At 34.4% G+C, this 20,690-nt stretch overlaps 4 gene segments (V, D, J or C); all 4 read left to right on the forward strand.

Moving 5' to 3' along the window:
• The first annotated feature begins 5,694 nt into the window (after positions 1-5,694).
• LOC122822375 lies at positions 5,695-6,451 on the forward strand. The segment is given in 2 exon segments: positions 5,695-5,954; positions 6,070-6,451. Coding segments are annotated over 2 exon segments (408 nt in total).
• An 859-nt stretch (positions 6,452-7,310) lies between these two features.
• Positions 7,311-8,025, forward strand: LOC122822392. The segment is given in 2 exon segments: positions 7,311-7,396; positions 7,481-8,025. Coding segments are annotated over 2 exon segments (339 nt in total).
• A 2,653-nt stretch (positions 8,026-10,678) lies between these two features.
• LOC122821966 lies at positions 10,679-11,141 on the forward strand. The segment is given in 2 exon segments: positions 10,679-10,734; positions 10,813-11,141. Coding segments are annotated over 2 exon segments (372 nt in total).
• A 4,399-nt stretch (positions 11,142-15,540) lies between these two features.
• Positions 15,541-16,184, forward strand: LOC122822389. The segment is given in 2 exon segments: positions 15,541-15,684; positions 15,779-16,184. Coding segments are annotated over 2 exon segments (345 nt in total).
• Positions 16,185-20,690: the final 4,506 nt, after the last annotated feature.

Raw genomic sequence — 20,690 nt, forward strand, 5'->3', positions numbered from 1 at the left:
TGTTTTGTCATAAGAAAATGTTCAAGCATTTTCAATGCAGAGAAAATTTTGAAAAGTTTCTCTAAAGTGTCTGTGAAAGTATTGTCTGAATTGTGGCAGCACTGATAAGTTTTCTTTATTGGGTAAAAAAAAACCACACACACGCATTCTCACCACCCGCAGGTTCAGCCTGGGACAGACCGGCCAGTTGAGAAATTTTGCTACCCTCCATGCTCAGAATGGGTTGGGAAACATCCCATCTCTTTAACAAGACATCAGGAAAGGGATTATTATTTGATAGTATGTCCAGCTTTTGAAGTTAGCTCAAAGATGGTGAAATCAGACTAAAAACAATGAATGCTGTCACTCTTCTTCTGGTTGCTGTTTCTCTGAGTTTCCAGGAATATTTCTCACCATCCTTTCTTAGAGACCCTCAGTCAGACCATCTGGTCTCTCTGGTTTCTGGTTACTTGCTCTGGATCAGACAAACTAAGGGAAAAGCACTGAAACGGATCAGTGTTGGCTGGTGTAATGTGGTAGAATTAATCCTTTTTTAAAAGATCACTTTATTGGTTTATTTGTGACAACCTAACAAAAATCATAAGATTCTGCAGTATATCAATGTGCCAGAGAAAAACACTGTTAAAGTCATTACAAGTAGAGAAGCTGTGTAGCATTCAATATTATGAAATATAAGATGCCCAGTGATGTTTGTGATTTGTGACATTTTTTATTTTTATGAAACATCATGAACTCATAACCCTCAGCAGACTTGACAAAAAAAAACTAACAAAAAAACCAAAAACAAAACATGATGTGATGTGAGTTTTAATGCCCTGATTGGACACCTAGTCCACTAGCAAATTCAGGTTTTACAGATTTCATCTCAAACTGTCAAAAGAACAGAAACTCCCATCATATCAACTTAAACACCAAGATTTTCTCTGCAGTGCTGCTGCATCTTGTGAGTCTCACTGAGACAGAAACATCTACAGCTTGATCACACTAAACTTTTAAATTATAGTCACTACATTGCCTGCCTCTGTGACTATGCAGCCAGGTCAACGTCTGACCATCAGCTGTCAGGTCTTTTATGATCTAATCTACTACACAGCTTGGATCAGATGGTCTGCTGGAAAAGGACTGGAGTGATTTGTGAGACGAGACAGTGATGGAGGTCCAGATGTCAAAAATTCACTGAACAAAAAGTTTTTTTTAAACTTAGAGACATCCAGTTACACAGTGCTTCTAAATGGACAGAATCTGCAACATGAAGACTCTGTTATTACTCTACCAGGCCAAGAGGCACAGTGTCACAGACACACAGCAGTGCTGCACAAAACCCCTTCAGAACCTCAACATATGCATTCCATGCATTATTAATAAACAACCGTAGGAGGAGTCTAGAAACCACAACTGAACTCCAACCACTTCATAAAAAAACAGTTTGCCATTTTCATTATTCAGTTTTATACAGATATCATCAACATTAGACATTTTGCTGCCAAATATGGATTCTTGTTTTTCTAAGTTTGGAAGCATCGTGCCAAATTACGATGCTCAAAGATAATAAAAACTGTTTTCAAGTTTGAAAAGTCGGTTTGATTCTAGTTAATCTAAGTTTTAGGTTTTACAGACTTATTCAAACTGTTTGACAGGACTAATAAATGTTTTTAAAAGGGCTGCGATAAGAATGATACAGTAGCATATTGAAGAAGTATGTCTTTAAAGATTATTTCTGCCTAATTTCTAACTCCAGTAATACCTAACAGCACAGCCGACAATCAAACCTGGTGTCTTTAAAACTTTCTTTAACAGTTACAGTAGAAAATGGCACTGAATCCCAATCTGATTCAGTGACTTATACTGAATCAGAGAATTAGTTATTTGAACTGGTCGATGTTTGTACCATTATTTTCAACCTTAAAGTGCCGATGACACAATTTAGCTTCGAGTTATTTTGCAAGACAGTAATAGCTGTGATTTTGTGTGGCGATGTAACTCTAGCCAGGAAATCTAGCCACTGCTACAAAATCAGTGAGACATAAACAGTAGGGGAATTGTTATACGTTTAATAAAAATATACAAACAATTTGAAATGTATTTTATTGAAAGCTGATTTTCCAATAAATTCATTAATAGAAAATTTGTAATGCAAATAATTTTTTGAGTCATTTTGGTAGATTTTGTGAATCACTTTTGACATTCACAAAACTGTAAGTGTGTTTCTTAATGGATGTTTCTTTTTAAAATGTAAAAGTATTTTACATTTTGTTAGCTTTAAGAATTTTTCCAAAGCCTTTTTGGGCAATGCATAACATTTCAACAAAGACTCTTAAAGTGTGTGAGCTTCAGGCTGCCATTTTCAATTAAAATTCAATGTCCAATAAATATACATTAACCTAAAACAAACAAAACATGTTTTTAAATTTAAATAATCTTCACAAATGCCCTATAGCCCTATGTAACAAAAAAATACATTTGTATTGAAGACTCATATTGGTTTTGTGGCTGTTTGATAAACAATGCTGTCAATTTTAATAAGTTTAAGAAAATATAGGGCGTCTTTTTTTTCTTTCAAAAACTAGATGTAAATCTAGACCAAAAGTCACTGAGATAACTTATTCTGTCAAGAAGAATATTTTTCAAAATATTTATTTTATAACTCTGTGAAATCCAGGTGTATTTTCTCCAAATGTTGCTTGAATTAACACATAAAATTTCAGCAATGTTCAGTCAAAACTAACAGATTGGTTATATTATGCAAATTAACCCTTGACTTTTAAAGACTTCATGCTGTCAGCTGCAGAAGAAGAGAAACTCCCATCAGATCATCTTCAACACCAACATGTTCTCTGTGGCTCTGCTGCTGCTGGCTGCTGCATCCTGTGAGTCTCACTGAGACAGAATCATTTACAGCAGGATCAATCTAAACCAACGTTTATATTGTAATTTTACATTTAATGTTTTCCTCCACAGGTGTGAAGTGTGAACAGCTGACCCAGCCAGCCTCTGTGACTGTGCAGCCAGGTCAACGTCTGACCATCAGCTGTCAGGTCTCTTATTCTCTGGGCTACTACACAGCTTGGATCAGACAGTCTGCTGGGAAAGGACTGGAGTGGATTGGGATGAAACGTAGTGATGGATCTTCATACTACAAAGATTCACTGAAGAACAAATTCAGTATAGATGTGCAAACTTCCAGTAAAACAGTGACTCTAAATGGGCAGAATATGCAGCCTGAAGACTCTGCTGTGTATTACTGTGCCAGCTATGGCCACAGTGACACAAACCAGCTGCACAGCTGAACAAAAACCACAAAGAGCCTGAAAACCTGCTGCTTGCAATCACCAGAGGAGGTAGTCCAAGACCAATTTTTGTGCACCTTTTAATTTCACACTGATGTATGGCTCTATGTATGTGATTATTTTTATTTATTTTTGTTTACTTGGTGTGTTGTTTTTTAAAAGGCTATTTAAATACACATAATATGGAGTGGTATTTGGAACCACAATAATAAAAAACAATAAAAAGGTAAATTTCATCATCTGGTGGAAATATCTGTTTGACTATAGCAAGATTGAAAATTATTTTTTTTTAAATATCAGATAAATAATCATACAATCAGGAAAAAAGTTTAATGATTGTTTTAAGATCAGTATCAATAAGATTATCAGTTTGTTCAACTAATAAACACTTCTGTACACCTAATTTCTGTAGTGTAGTTCTCCTGCTAGCTCTCACCTACATCCTTTGATGAAGATTTAAGGGTAAAGCTGAGAGCAATTTAGTCATGTGCTGACAACTAATATTTTTTTAAATATATTTTTTAATTTATATTTTGCATGTTTTAAAAAGACTGTTTAAAATACACCCTGAGTTAAAACAGATATATTGCTATAATTTTAGATATGCATCCATTTATTATCTTCTAAAATGTTTTCAGACTTTAAACTAAGATGAGTGTTGTTTAAACTTTCAAGGGGAGGAGTTTATGCAAAGCGATTGTATCCATATTTGCATGTCATGTCAGAGAGTTTAAGAACTGCAGTAAACCAGCGATAAACACTCAGACTGAGCAGACATAAACAACCACAAAATGATCAAACTTGAACTTATGATTGCTTTTCTCATTCTGTCAGATAACTGGACAGGTAAGAACAAAGGATTGCTTTAAATAGCTTCTTTGATGTTTTAACATGAAAACAACATCCTTTGTTTGCAGTGGTTAATTATGAATATGTCTACAGGTACTGATGGTCAAGCACTGACTGAGTCTGAATCAGTGGTAAAAAGGTCTGGAGATTCACACAGACTGACCTGCACATATTCTGGGTTTAGTGCCCATTACTGGAATGCTTGGATCAGACAGGCAGCTGGAAAAGGACTGGAGTGGGTCGCTACTATTAGCTGGGATAGTAAAAATATCTACCACTCTCAGTCAATGAACAACTGGTTCACCATCTCCAGAGAAAACAGCAAATATCAGGTGTATCTGCAGATGAACAGTTTGGCTGCTGAGGATTCTGGTGTATATTTCTGCGCTAGACACGGGAAGCAGCAACACTGAACAAAAACTCCTTACTTGCATCACACAAAATCACCAAAAGGGGAAGCATGAGACCACTGAATTATTAGGCCAGGAAAGAAATTCACTGTTTTTGTCTGTTTTCCTTTCCCAAACTTCTGAGGTAAAAAATTAACTGCTTTAAAGATTAATTTGTCTGCATTCTAACATTAAAAATCAAAGTGTTGTTAAGATAATGTGCAAAAGAGAAAAGTCAGATAAAGTCTAGATGTGTTTCAGTTATTGGTGTGAAACTGTGGAATGAATTGAATGATGAATTAAAGTTATGTCCTTTCTTGGTGAACTTCAAAAGAGCTTTAAAATGTAAAATTATAAAATCTTACGCTGTTATGTAGATCTATATATGTACTATGTACTTGAATCTGAATTTGAAGAAATCCTGGTAGGTTGTAAAGTAAAAAAATAGGATAGGCAAGAATAAGCTTTGCTTCGGCCTATTCCTTTTTTGGTAAACTGTGGGTTTGTTTATTGTTTTCTTTTTTCTTTTGTTTCTTGTGTTTAATGTGGACAATTTACCAAAATAAAGTGATTGATTGATTGATTGATTGATAAGTAGTAAAAAAACCTTTTATTTTATCATTTAACTAAAAATAATTAGCAACAAGATTGAACGTTTTACGATGTCAAAAGAAATACACTACAATTGTTTTATTTTTTCCCTGAATCTCTACATAGATTCTGGGAACATCTAAAAATGAACAGTCATGCTACCTCTGAAAAAGCAGAACAAATAAAGAAACATATAGACAATAAATATATTTACATATATAAATATATTTTAAAGCATCATTTTAATCTTCCTGCCAATACATCATTGAGTCATTGTTTTTATATGAATAATGAAAACTCAATTAATAATATTATTAATATATCAATCCATTCAAATAGATTTTAGATTTGTTTTACCAATTTGGACTGTTTTATATTGCAAAATAATAGCTTGATCAATTGATCAGTTAATCTGCATCCCCTGATTACAGGATTTATTTACCAATTTGTTACCATTTCTGTAAAAACAAATCTGAATGTGCATTTCTTTTAAGATAAAGATAGAAATACATCTTTGTTATTTCCCTCAAAAAGAACAGGGGCAGCATCATTAGTTTTCACAAAGAGTTAAAAAAGTAATAGGCTATTGTTTATGTTTCTCTTGCAATAGTGAAAATAATTTAATGTCAGCCCTGCTAATTCAAGCATACTGTCCTCAATCCTGGGTTAAAGAACAGAAAGAAGAAAAAGCACTAAGTGGCTGTTTATCATTATGCAAATGAACTTTTCTGGTTATAAACTTGATCTGATCTGAGCAGCAGAAGAAGAGAAACTCCCATCACTTTCAGCACCAACATGTTTTCTGTAGCTCTGCTGTTACTGCTGGCTGCTGCATCCTGTGAGTTTCACTGAAACATTTACAGCTTGATCACATTAAACCGTTAAATATTTTCTGAAATCTAAATTATTTAATATTTTTGCACTAATCCTGAATTCAATATTTTTCGCTACAGGTGTGAAGTGTGAACAGCTGACCCAGCCAGCCTCTGTGACTGTGCAGCCAGGTCAACGTCTGACCATCAGCTGTCAGGTCTCTTATTCTACAGGCAGCTACTGGACAGCTTGGATCAGACAGCCTGCTGGGAAAGGACTGGAGTGGATTGGGATGAAACATGGTGGTGGATCTTCATACTACAAAGATTCACTGAAGAACAAATTCAGTATAGATGCGCAAACTTCCAGTAAAACAGTGACTCTAAATGGACAGAATATGCAGCCTGAAGACTCTGCTGTGTATTACTGTGCCAGATACGACCACAGTGACACAAACCTACTACTGTGCTCTACAAAAACTCCTAATCTGAACAGGTTGTATTAAACCACCAGAGGGGGAGCTATAAGACCATTTTTATGTTTTTGTTTTTAAATTAAAACGCTACATAATATTTACATTTTTAATTTAAATTTTTCCTGTATTTGTATTTATCTGAACTGAAGTCAAATGCATTGTTTGTCTGCACATAGTCAGCAAATAAAGATGAATCATATTAAAAGTTGTTTTTAAAAGGAAAGTCTGTCAATGTGACATTGGACTAAAAATAATTGTATATATTTATTATGATCAAAAATGTACTTAGTACAATAGAAACATTCAGTTTGGTTTAAGGAATAAATCAACATGTCATTATACCCGTAAAAATGTATTTGAGAAGTTTTGGAAGAATATTTACATTTTCCTGACATCTAACTAATTATTATTATTATCTTTTGGTAATCTGATACAGTAAATAACAACATCACCATGAATGAATGCGGATGATAAATCTGCATTTATCAAGACAAACATCTGAGGTCAGCACTAAAATTTAAAAACTTTGTAAGTTTCTATTTTTAAGATTCAGTCTGAGAGCACAGAGTTCAGGCTGCAAATCAACAGACTAGTTATCTCAGTATCTAATGAAATGATAAACAGGTTTTTACTTCAATATGATAATATGGATTCAAACAAATATGAGAACATTAATTCTGACATTTACAAACTTGTCAATCAGTAATTGATATTCTGCTCTCAGTGTTTGCACATCTTATCTAACCTTTAGAGTTGTTGAGCTGTATTTATGATAATAGATGCTAATAGCATAAGATGATGCTGCACTTCTGATTGGGTGCTTTATTTTTGGTCCTCCCTGTTTGCAAAGTAAACCTACAGGCATCAAATAAAAAACAGTTCAAAACAGCAGCTGAAGCAGAAGAAGGAAAATCTCATCATATCATCCCATCATATCATCTTCAACGTCAAAATGTTTTCTGTGGCTTTTCTGCTGCTGGCGGCTGCATCCTGTGAGTGTCGCTGATGGAGAAATAATGAAAACACATGAATGCTATCTTCTTTTAAAAATTGTGTGCAACGTTTTTTTCCTGCAGGTGTAAAGTGTGAACAGCTGACACAACCAGCTGCTCAGACTGTGCAGCCAGGTCAGCGTCTGACCATCAGCTGTCAGGTCTCCTATTCCTTGGACAGCTATGCTACATTTTGGATCAGACAGGCTGCTGGGAAAACACTGGAGTGGATCGGTGCTGCACGGACTGGATACACCACAAGCTACAATAATATGATGACAAACAAGTTCAGCATTACTTTACAGGATTCCAGTAAAACAGTGACTCTGAATGGACAGAATATGCAGCCTGAAGACTCTGCTGTTTATTATTGTGCCAGATGAGACACAGTGACACAAACCAGCTGCAGAGCTGAACAAAAACTCCTGAACAAGTTACTTCAAACCACCACAGGGGGACTTTTCTGTGATTTATATTCTATTTTGTTTACTTTGCTGAGCTAAAACAGAGCTAAACTTGAACTGAATTCACAGTCTACCATGATTTGAAATTCATTCAAAGGTTTGAGATAGTTTATGTTTGCTATTAAGGATGACGTAATAGTCGAATAAACCTTTGTATCAATCTCATTAATGAATGTTTCATTAAGCTGGTTTTTAACAATATTAATGGAGGTTTCAATACAAAATTATACCTAACATATTACAAATAAAATCCTAACCCTATAAATTCCCTTCAGTCTCTGAACTCAAACTTCATTTCCACAAATAAAGAAAGATAGTTTTGAGTTTTAGAACCTGTTGAAAGAATAATAAACATTTTAATACTAGCTAGTTTATTCTGACTATCTGAATCAACGCTTGAAAAAGCAGAATATGACGAACTGACCTTGAGCTTAAAAGCTTAGTGTAATTAAACTCATTGAAATTAAATAAACATTAAGGAAAAGTACACTGGATGTTTTACTGTTACCCAGTATTAACCAGTATTAACCAGTATTAACCAGTATTAACCAGTATTCTTTTCATGTATCCATTCTTAGCTTGATTTCTAACTATAACTCACCTTTTTAGTATGTAAAACAAGACAAAAGATATATAAATATGTTTTTTTGCATTGAGTTTGCAAAATAAAGTGCTACATAGAACAGTAGATGGCAGTACAGGAGTGACACACACTGTTAAATAAACAGCTCATGTTATGGTTTATGATTTCCTGTTGTTGTAGGATTTACATCAGCATGTTGTCAACTGAAAAATTATTGTAGCCACAAAAGTCTCTATAAAGACAGCTATAAAACATTTATAACAATTTCTGTTCCAACGTTATTGATTCATCTGTTCTAATTATTACACATTAATAAGTAAAACCTGGTGAATAGCATTATAATTTTTGATAAAAGTGGAATCAAGTTGATGCTAAATTATTGAAAATTATTTCCAATATCAAAATGTTTGGTAATAATTTAAAATAATCACAAAAACTAGTTTTTATAGATCAGATGATTTCTGTTTCTATTCTAGGAGGAGGAGTCAATGTAAATACTGACGGCTCTTTTACATGTCTGTTAGTTTAAGAGCAGCAGTGAATTATTGGTGATCACAGTTTGAACAGAGAAAAATGGCTTTTACAATGATTAGATTTGAGGTTGTTCTTGCTTTTAGTATTTTGTCCTTAAACTGGAGCGGTAAGAAAAAAAAAAAGGTTCATGATTGATGAAAAGAAATGGTGGTGAGAGAATCAATAATTATCTGATTTTTCTGCAGGTACTGATGGTCAAACACTGACTGAGTCTGAATCAGTGGTTAAAAGGCCTGGAGATTCTCACAGACTGACCTGCACATATTCTGGGTTTGGTGGCGATCCTAGCATAGCTTGGATCAGACAGGCAGCTGGAAAAGGACTGGAATGGATCTCTTATATCAGCTATGGCAGTGGGGACATCTACTACTCTGACTCAGTAAGAGGCCGGTTCACCATCTCCAGAGAAAACAGCAAAAGTCAAGTGTATCTGCAGATGAACAGCCTGACAGCTGGAGATTCTGCTGTTTATTATTGCGCTCGAAGAGCCACAGTGACACAGAAATCAGAAACACTGAACAAAAACTCCTCTGAGCAAGAATAGCTTTAACAAGAGGAGCCTTAACACAACTTCTCTTTGTCACAACCAAAACATACAAACTTCACACTGAAGAAATAACTTTGTGTCCATTCAGAAGATTTTAAAGTGTATTATTATCTTTTTAGGTTTATGTATTAGTATTTAATGACCAGAACAAATTTAGATACAAAGTAAACACAAATGATAAATATATTCCCATTGATAGGATATTTACTGTTTCTTTACATTTTCTTTATATTTTGCCTTCAAACTGTCATTATCCATCAACCAGAGGTGGCGCTCTCAGACCATAAATGAATTTAGACTATATAATAATGAACAGCACTGCAATGTTTACATTCTCTGTATAAAAACCATTCCATACAATAAAACTTAGAACAAGAACATTTCTAATTATTTTATGTATGATCAATGGATGTGTCTTTCTTTGGTGATGTTATTGTCACCTGATAACACTCTAACAAACTGACAACAATTCAAAAATAGTTTGTGCGATTTAATATCTGACTGGCTGCTTCTCTATCATCTAGATTCTAGACCCACTATATTTAAAATAAAATGATGATTATCACCTCATACACAAACCATTTGGAGCACTGGGAGAGATGACAGACTGTGGATTCAAAAAACTTTGATCCTCATTGTGTAACTGATAAGCAGCAATAAATCATTCAATAAAGGATGAAAAGTGGTGAATTTCTCTTAGATCTGGTGTTACGACACTCAACTCAAAAAACCACAATGATAAAAAATAACAACACAGAGAGTTCATATATTTAATGAAGAAATAAGAAAATAATTATTATTTTCCAATGTGGTGACAATATGGCTGCATTTAATTTTATAAAAAATGTTTTTGAAAACATATTTTTCCTTTTTAAAAGATGATTCTTTGAATTTTTTATTTTCTCTTGTTCATTTTATGATCAGAAAATAGAAAAATGGGGACTATAATATATTATAGCTAGTAAGAAATCAAGTATAATTATCTCTTTTACATTTACAGCTAAATTAAAAGTTCTAGCATGGCTCTACTTGGTCCTGAAATGAATAGTTGAAGTTTACTTCAAACATACTGACAGGAAGGTTGGTCATTATGCAAATTAAGCCTAATGATTTAAAAACCTGATCTGTTGATGTCAGAAGAAGAGAAACTCCCATCAGATCACCAACATGTTCTCTGTAGCTTTTCTGTTGCTACTGGCTGCTGGATCCTGTAAGTTTCTCTGAGTATGACCGTACTTCGTTGTTTTACTGTTCTCACACTGATGCACAATATTTGATGCTTTTTTAGATGTGAAGTGTGAGCAGCTGACCCAGCCAGCCTCTGTGACTCTGCAGCCAGGTCAACGTCTGACCATCAGATGTCAGGTCTCTTATTCTCTGGGCGACTGGTACACAGCTTGGATCAGACAGCCTGCTGGGAAAGGACTGGAGTGGATTGGGATGAAATATACTGGAAATTCACTCTACAAAGATTCACTTCAAAACAAATTCAGTATTGACTTAGACACTTCCAGTAAAACAGTGACTCTGAATGGACAGAATATGCAGCCTGAAGACTCTGCTGTGTATTACTGTGCCAGATACGACCACAGTGACACAAACCAGCTGCAGAGCTGAACAAAAACCCCCGAGAACAAAAACAGATCATATCAAACCACCAAAGGAGCTTTTAGTTCATTTTTCATCTATTGAAACTTTCTCAACCTTATTTTGCTCTTTTGTAAAAACATTGCAGAATTGACTATTACAACAAAAATGTAGTTTTTATCTCATCTTTTCATATGTTTACGTTTAAAATAAAAGTCAAAATACTAATTTGTGTGCACAGAGTTGGTGAATGAAACTGATTCTGATTCATAAAATTGAAACTGTTATATTTATAATGTATTGAAGGTGACATTGATTTAAAACATGATTTTATATAAATAATCTAAATAATCAACTTCTACTGAAAGGTTTGTCAGAAACATTCAGTTTGCTAAATAAATCTTTGTTTTTATCATGAACAATGATATAATACACATATTATATTCTTCTTATTTGGTTTAATCCTCACAATAAGGACTGAAGACATAAAATATACAGAGGATACATGCATCTTATTCTAATCTCTAAAAACCTTTAATGTTGTTAAAATAGTTCTTCCTATCTTATACCAACACCTTTACTGATCTTTATAGAATCCATCATTTATTTAATCTTCAACTCTAACTCACCTGATTAATGTTTAACACAAGGAAAAAAGAGACAAACATGTTTAGTAGACAAACATTGTGTTTAATAAAATGCTGGGTTTTGCACAGAACATCATGAGGCAAAACAAGAGTGAAACATTCATAAAAATGTTCCAAATGCACAAAGATCAGATTAAATGTCATTTCTTAATCAATTTGGGTTCAAGTTTCATTGTTAATTTATGATTTCAAAATAACTTAATTTGACAGTTTGTGTTGAAATCAATGAAATCTGCTGTAAAACTTTAGATGTTTTGGTAAAACAGGAATCAGCATCAAATTATTTAAAAATGAATTAAAATATTAAAGTGTCTGAAAATAATTTAAGGTAATCATCCATCTTTGCTTTTATTGATAAATTATTTGTGTTTCTTCCCCAGGAGGAGGAGTCAATGCAAATACTGACAGCTCATTTACATGTCTGTCAGTTTAAGAGCAGCTGTGAATTATTGGTGAACACAGTTTGAACAGAGACAAATGGCTTCTACAATGATTAGATTTGAGGTTGTTCTTGCTTTTAGTATTTTGTCCTTTATCTGGAGCGGTAAGATAAAAATTTTTTTCATGATTGATGAAAAGAAATGGTGGTGAGAGAATCAATAATTATCTGTTTTTCTGCAGGTACTGATGGTCAAACACTGACTGAGTCTGAATCAGTGGTTAAAAGACCTGGAGATTCTCACAAACTGACCTGCACATATTCTGGGCTTGGCAATCCTGACATAGCTTGGATCAGACAGGCAACTGGAAAAGGACTCGAGTGGATCGCTTATATTAGTGCATTCAGCAGCTACATCTACTACTCTGACTCAGTAAGAGGCCGGTTCACCATCTCCAGAGAGAACAGCAAAAGTCAAGTGTATCTGCAGATGAACAGCCTGACAGCTGGAGATTCTGCTGTTTATTATTGCGCTCGGCAGCCACAGTGACACAGAAAGCAGAAACACTGAACAAAAACTCCTCTGTGAATTAATAATTTTAATAAGAAGCCACCACAGGGGGAGCCCTAACACCACTTTTCTTACCTGACTGTCTCTCTACCTTTACATATTCTTTTGTCTTTATTATTATTGGATGGAGTCATTCCTTTCAACTTGTGCTGAGCAAACACAATGTAACTATTCTATATTATTTTCTGTACTTGTCTAAAATAGAATTTTCAAAAAATTCACATCACACTATTTGAAACATTGATCATTTCTAGAATGCCCTTCAGACGAACATCAAATTAGCTTCCAAATACTTCATAGATGTAAATGTAACTGTTTAAAAGTGCAACAAATATTTCAGTGACTTTTTTTCAAACAATATTAAAGTAAGATGCATTACATACATATATGTCAAATGTATGAACAGAGTGTTCAATAAGACATTACAAAAGGTTCTGCACAGAAAAAAGGTGACGATACAATAGTTACACACTCGGTTAAATTTAGGATTTCCTGTTTCTCCAGATTTTCATCAGCATGTGGTTCAACTGAAAATATCTTGTTTGATTCTTCTACAAAAACATCCATAAAAGCAAATTACATAACAGGTTAGAAATAAAATGTGATTTATTTTTGCTATCAACAATGATATAACACAAATATTACATTCTTATAAATTGGTTTAATCAACACAAACAGGACTGAAAATATATAACATACAGAGAATACATGCATCCTCTTATAATCTCTATAAAAATCCCTCAATTTTGGAAAAATATTTCTTCTTAAACTACACCAATACCATCAGAGTTCCCTGATCTATCTGAAATACATCATTGATTTCATTTCTAACTCTAACTCACCTGGTCTGTAACACAAGGAAAAAAGACAAACATGTTTATTAAGTGAAAAGTGTGATTAATAAAAGCACAACAAAATGTGCACAGATCATCATGTGGCAATACAAAAGTGAAATAAATCCACAAAAATGTTCCAAATGCACAAAGATCAGATTAAATGTAATTTCTTAAACAATTTGGGTTTATGATTTCAAAAATAATTTATAGTTTGTGGAGAAACAAGTGAAACCTGTTGTAAAACTTTATTCGATTTCGTAAAACAGGAATCCACATCCAATTGTTTGAAAATGAATTCAAATATCAAAATGTTTGAAAATAATCTAAAATAATTGTCCAGCTTTACTTTTATTGATCAGGTGATTTGTGTTTCTTCCCCAGGAGGAGGAGTCAATGCAAATACTGACGGCTCCACTTTTACATGTCTGTCAGTTTAAGAGCAGCAGTGAACTAGTGGTGAACACAGTTTGAACAGAGAAAAATGGCTTCTAAGATGATTACATTTGAGGTTGTCATTGCCTTTATCATCTTGTCCTTAAACTGGACCAGTAAGAAAAAAAAAGATACTTTAACAAAATTCTTCATTGACAAAAAGAGATGGTGGCAAGAAAATCAACAATTATCTGTTTTTCTGCAGGTACTGATGGTCAAACACTGACTGAGTCTGAATCAGTGGTTAAAAGGTCTGGAGAATCTCACAAACTGACCTGCACATATTCTGGTCTTGACGATCCTCACATAGTTTGGATCAGACAGGCAGCTGGAAAAGGACTGGAGTGGATCACTTACATCAGTGATGGCAGCGTTCCCATCTACTACTCTGACTCAGTAAAAGGCCGGTTCACTGTTTCCAGAAAAAACAGCAGAAGTCAAGTGTATCTGCAGATGAACAGCCTGACAGCTGGAGATTCTGCTGTTTATTACTGTTGAGGCTGGTTTGGAGTAATGGAAATCAAAAGAATCATGTTATAAAGTCTTGATCTGATGCTGTCAGCTGCAGAGGAGGAGAAACTCCCATCAGATCATCTTCAACACCAACATGTTCTCTGTAGCTCTGCTGCTGCTGTGAGTCTCACTGAGAGAGAAACATTTAATGGATGATAAAACTGAACTGAATCTTTATTGTTGGGAACAACTGAGTTTTTCCCCATGTGTGAAGTGTCAACAGCTGACAGCCAGACTCTGAGGCTGTGCAGCCAGGTCAACTTCTGACCATCAACTGTCAGCTCTCTTATTCTCTGAACATCTACTGGACATCTTGGATCAGACCGCCAACAGGACAAGGAACAGAGTGGATTGGCAGATCATGTGATGGATGCACCCCATATTTGAAAGATTTGCTCAGAAGCAAGTTCAGTATCAACTCTCTGGTAACTTTACTTATGTTATGATTAGATGTTACACACAAGAGTATGGAGTCATTCTTTCCAGTCATGTGCTCTAAAATGTGGAAGAAGCTCTTATATTTTCTTACAGCAAATCTGTGTCCTAGTTTACCTATTGCTTTGCAAACCAGGTCAGACAACATGGGGGGAAAAGGAGTAGATAGATTTATCTGATTTCAACAAGTAAAAAATAAAGTTTTAAAACCTTGAAATTATGGCAGAAGTGTTTAATTGAGGTGTATTATTACTGAATGACTCAATAAATGTTTGAGTGTGTTTGCCTAATTTTGACAACTTGTAGCTAAGAAAAGAAACACATAATGAATTGAAACATGCACAAAAATCACTATTTTAAAAATGGTTAGTGATTTTATATGATTGTTCCAACCTGACAAAAGAATGAATCAACAATAATATTAAAATGCGTTATTCAAAGACTTAATTTGCTCAGCATTTTTATATATTTAAACTTTACACAGAAATTCTTAATTTCAAATATTTAAATCCCAGAATTAATTTAAGGACAATGTAATTGGAAACATACTATTTCTTAATACTAGCCAAGAGCACCTTAAAAGTACTTTTATCATGTGATTCTGGTGGGGCTGGTTTGGTGTTATGCAAATGAAAAGAATCATGTTATAAAGTCTTGATCTGATGCTGTCAGCTGCAGAGGAGGAGAAACTCCCATCAGATCATCTTCAACACCAACATGTTCTCTGTAGCTCTGCTGCTGCTGCTGGCTGCTGCATCCTGTGAGTCTCACTGAGACAGAATCATTTACAGCATGATGACAGTAAATTAAATTCATTGTTGTTAACAATACAGTTTTAATGTGTTTCTCTACAGGTATAAAGTGTGAACAGTTGACCCAGCCAGCCTCTGAGACTGTGCAGCCAGGTCAACGTCTGACCATCAGATGTCAGGTTTCATATGATCTGCGCTATGCAACAGCTTGGATCAGACAGCCTGCTGGGAAAGGACTGGAGTGGATTGGGTGGAAATATACTGGAAATTCACGCTACAAAGATTCACTTCGAAACAAATTCAGTATCGACTTAGACACTTCCAGTAAAACAGTGACTCTGAATGGACAGAATATGCAGCCTGAAGACTCTGCTGTGTATTATTGTGCCAGAGAGTCACAGTGACACAAACCAGCTGCAGAGCTGAACAAAAACCCCTGAGAACAAAAACAGATTATATCAAACCAACAAAGGAGGTTTTAGTTCATTTTTATTCTGTGGAAACTTAGTCAACCTTCTTTTACTCTTTTGTAAAAATATTGCAGAATAGATTATTACAACAAAAATGTAGTTTTTGTCTCATCTTTTTATACATTTAATTAAAATAAACAAAAGTCAGATTCCTCATTTGTGTGCACAGAGTTGGTGACTGAAGCTGATTCTGATTCATAAAATTGAAACTGTTATATTTATAATGTATTGAAGGTGACATTGATTTAAAACATGATTTTATATAAATAATCAACTTCCACTGAAAGGTTTGTCAGAAACATTCAGTTCGCTAAATAAATCTTTGTTTTTATCACCAACAATGATATAATACAAATATTATAGTTTTCTTATTTGGTTTAATCAGCACAATCAGAACTGAAGACATAAAATATACAGAGGATACATGCATCTTATTCTAAACTCTGAAAACCTTCAATGTTGTTAAAATAGTTCTTTCTATCTTATACCAACACCTTTACTGATCTATTTGGAATCCATCATTTATTTAATCTCCAACTCTAACTCACCTGATTAATGTTTAACACAAAACATAAGACAAACATTGTGTTTAATAAAATGCTGGTTTTTGCACAGAAGATTATGGGGCAAAACAAGAGTGAAACATCAATAAAAAGGTTCCAAATGCACTAAAATCAGATTAAATGTAATTTCTTTATCAATTTGGGTTCAAGTTTTATTGTTAATTTATGATTTCAAAATAACTTAATTTGACAGTTTGTGTTGAAATCAATGAAATTTGCTGTAAAGTTTAGATGTTTTGGTAAAACAGGAATCAACATCAAATTATTTAAAAATGTCTTCAAATCTCAAAATGTCTGAAAATAATCTGAAGTAATCGTCCAATTTAGCTTTTTTTGATCAGATGATTCATGTTTGTATTCCACCAGGAGGAGGAGTCAATGCAAATACTGACTGCTCCACTTTACATGTATGTTAGTTTAAGAGCAGCAGTGAATTAGTTATGAACACAGTTTGAACAAAGACAAATGGCTTCTACAATGAATAAAATTGAGTTTCTTCTTGCTGCTGTCATCTTGTCCTTAAACTGGAGCGGTAAGATAAAAAGTTTTTTTTTTTTTTTTTACCAAATTCATTATAGATATAAAAACATGGCGGCAAGACAATTTTAATTATGATTAATGAAAAGAGATGGTGGTGAGAGAATCAATAATTATCCGTTTTTTCTGCAGGTACTGATGGTCAAACACTGACTCAGTCTGAATCAGTGGTTAAAAGACCTGGAGAATCTCACAAACTGACCTGCACATATTCTGGGTTTAGTGGCAATTATGCTACAGCTTGGATCAGACAGGCAACTGGAAAAGGACTTGAGTGGATTGCTTTTATCTGGGGTGAGAGCAGCGTCACGTACTACTCTGTCTCAGTAAAAGGCCGGTTCATCATCTCCAGAGACAACAGCAAAAGTCAAGTGTATCTGCAGATGAACAACCTGACAGCTGGAGATTCTGCTGTTTATTATTGCGCTCGAAGAGCCACAGTGACACAGAAAGCAGAAACACTGAACAAAAACTCCTCTGTGAATTAATAAGTTTAATAAGAAGCCACCACAGGGGGAGCCCTAACTCCACTTTTCTGAGATTACTGTCACACTCACCTCTCTGGTAGCTTTATCTATGTTATGATTAGATGTTACATACAAGAGTATGGAGTCATTCTTTCCAGTCATGTGCTCTAAAACGTGGATGCAGCTCCTATATTTTCTTACAGCAAATCTGTGTCCTAGTTTACCTATTGCTTTGTAAACCAGGTCAGACAACATGGAGCGAAAAGGAGTAGATAGATTTATCTGATTTCAACAAGTAAAAAAATAAAGTTTTAAAACCTTGAAATTATGGCAGAAGGGTTTAATTGAGGTGTATTATTACTGAATGACTGAATAAATGTTTGAGTGTGTTTGCCTAATTTTGACAATTTGTAGATAAAAAAAGAAACACATAATGAATTGAAACATGCACAAAAACATCAATAAAAAGGTTCCAAATGCACTAAAATCAGACTAAATGTAATTTCTTAATCAATTTCAGTTCAAGTAAGTTGTTAATTTATGATTTCAAAATAACTTAATTTGACAGTTTGCGTTGAAACAAGTGAAATCTGCTGTAAAGCTTTATCTGTTTTGGTAAAACAGGAATCAAGATCAAATTATTTAAAAATGTCTTCAAATCTCAAAATGTCTGAAAATAATCTGAAGTAATCGTCCAATTTTGTTTTTTTTGATCAGATGATTCATGTTTGTATTCCACCAGGAGGAGGAGTCAATGCAAATACTGACTGCTTCACTATACATGTATGTTAGTTTAAGAGCAGCAGTGAATTAGTTATGAACACAGTTTGAACAAAGACAAATGGCTTCTACAATGAATAAAATTGAGTTTCTTCTTGCTGCTGTCATCTTGTCCTTAAACTGGAGCGGTAAGATAAAAAGTTTTTTTTTTTTACCAAATTCATTATAGATATAAAAACATGGCGGCAAGACAATTTTAATTATGATTAATGAAAAGAGATGGTGGTGAGAGAATCAATAATTATCCGTTTTTTCTGCAGGTACTGATGGTCAAACACTGACTGAGTCTGAATCAGTGGTTAAAAGACCTGGAGAATCTCATAAACTGACCTGCACATATTCTGGGTTTAGTAGCACTCCTCGCATAGCTTGGATCAGACAGGCAGCTGGAAAAGGACTGGAATGGATCGCTTATATCAGTGATGGCAGCGTCAGTATCTACTACTCTGACTCAGTAAGAGGCCGGTTCACCATCTCCAGAGAGAACAGCAGAAGTCAAGTGTATCTGCAGATGAACAGCCTGACAGCTGGAGATTCTGCTGTTTATTATTGCGCTAGAAGAGCCACAGTGACACAGAAAACAGAAACACTGAACAAAAACTCCTGTAATCATGAATAGTTTCAACAAGAAACACCACAGGGGGAGATGTAAGACTTCTTTTCTAGGCGACTGGCTTTCTCCCCTTACTGGTTCCTTTGTCTTTATTGTTATGAGATGGAGTCGTTCCTTTCAATCCTGAGCTGAACAAACACCATACAACTCTCATTCTGTCCACTTAAAAGTATAACTTCTCATTCACTTATTATTTTATGATGTGGGTCAGACAACCTGGGGAAAAAGCACATAAGTGGATTTGTCAGATTTGAACAAGTAACAAATATTGATAGATTTTAATCTTCAAGAATATGCCAGACGTATTCCATTGAGGTTGCATTTTTCAAAGAGCCTTATTGAATTATTAATTGTGGTAAATATAAATGTTTGACCCCTGCATGAATAATTATGAGCCCATATAAGAAAAAACAACTACGAAATAAATTATTTTGAATTTTAGAACATTTTTCTTTTGCATGATTACTCAAGTCTTGAAACAACATTTCAGTTAAAATGAAAATTTATGTACAGAAGATGCATTTTTTGTTAAAACATTGCATAAAGCATACATATGTCAACCATTTCCATTAAAATCACACAAATAATTTTAGAGCAGTATCAAAAATGCAAACATATTGTTTCTTCACAATGGTAAATAGTACACAAAAAATGTTTCTTTTTATTGTGTGTTTTTTTCAGGATTGGTTTGGTATTATGCAAATCAGAAGAATCATGGTTTATAGATTTGATCTGATGCTGTTAGCTGCAGAAGAAGAGAAACTCCCATCAGATTCATTCAACACCAACATGTTCTCTGTTGCTCTCCTGCTGCTGTGAGTTTCACTCAGAGAGAAACATTTGATGGATGATAAAACTGAATCTTCATTGTTAGTAAGAATTGAGTTTTACTGTGTTTTTCCCCAGGTGTGAAGTGTGAACAGCTGACACAGCCAGACTCTGAGGCTGTGCAGCCTGGTCAGCGTCTGACCATCAGACTCTCTTATTCTCTGAACATCTACTGGACATCTTGGATCAGACCGCCAACAGGACAAGGACCAGAGTGGATTGGCAGATCATGTGATGGATGCACCCATATTTCAAAGATTCACTCAGAAGCAAGTTCAGTATCACCATAGTTTCTTCCAGTAAAACAGTGACTCTGAATGGACAGAATCTGCAGCCTGAAGACTCTGGTGTGTGTCACTGTGCCAGAGAGCCAAAGTGACACAAACCAGCTGCAGAGCTGAACAAAATCCCATCAACTAATTATTTCAAACCACTAGGGGGGTTGTTCATTTATTGTCTATATCTGGCTAAAAAGTCAGATCTTGTGTTTGAAATAAATTCATATCACTCTATTTGATATATGTGTCATATCTTGAAAGTCCTTCAGAGGAATGTTAAATTTGCTTTAAAAGCTACCTAAAAGTCAGTGTAACTTTTGCATGGGTGCAACAAATATGCAAATATTTCAATAAATTGGTTTTCAACAATATTAAAGTAAGATGCATTACATAAACCTATGTCAAATGATTTATCAAAAAAAATCTATACTATAAAATTCTCTTTTGCTAAACTGTTACAAATAGAAATTTAAATTTC

The sequence above is a fragment of the Gambusia affinis genome, linkage group LG19, assembly GCF_019740435.1.
Source record: "Gambusia affinis linkage group LG19, SWU_Gaff_1.0, whole genome shotgun sequence".
NCBI lineage: Eukaryota > Metazoa > Chordata > Actinopteri > Cyprinodontiformes > Poeciliidae > Gambusia > Gambusia affinis.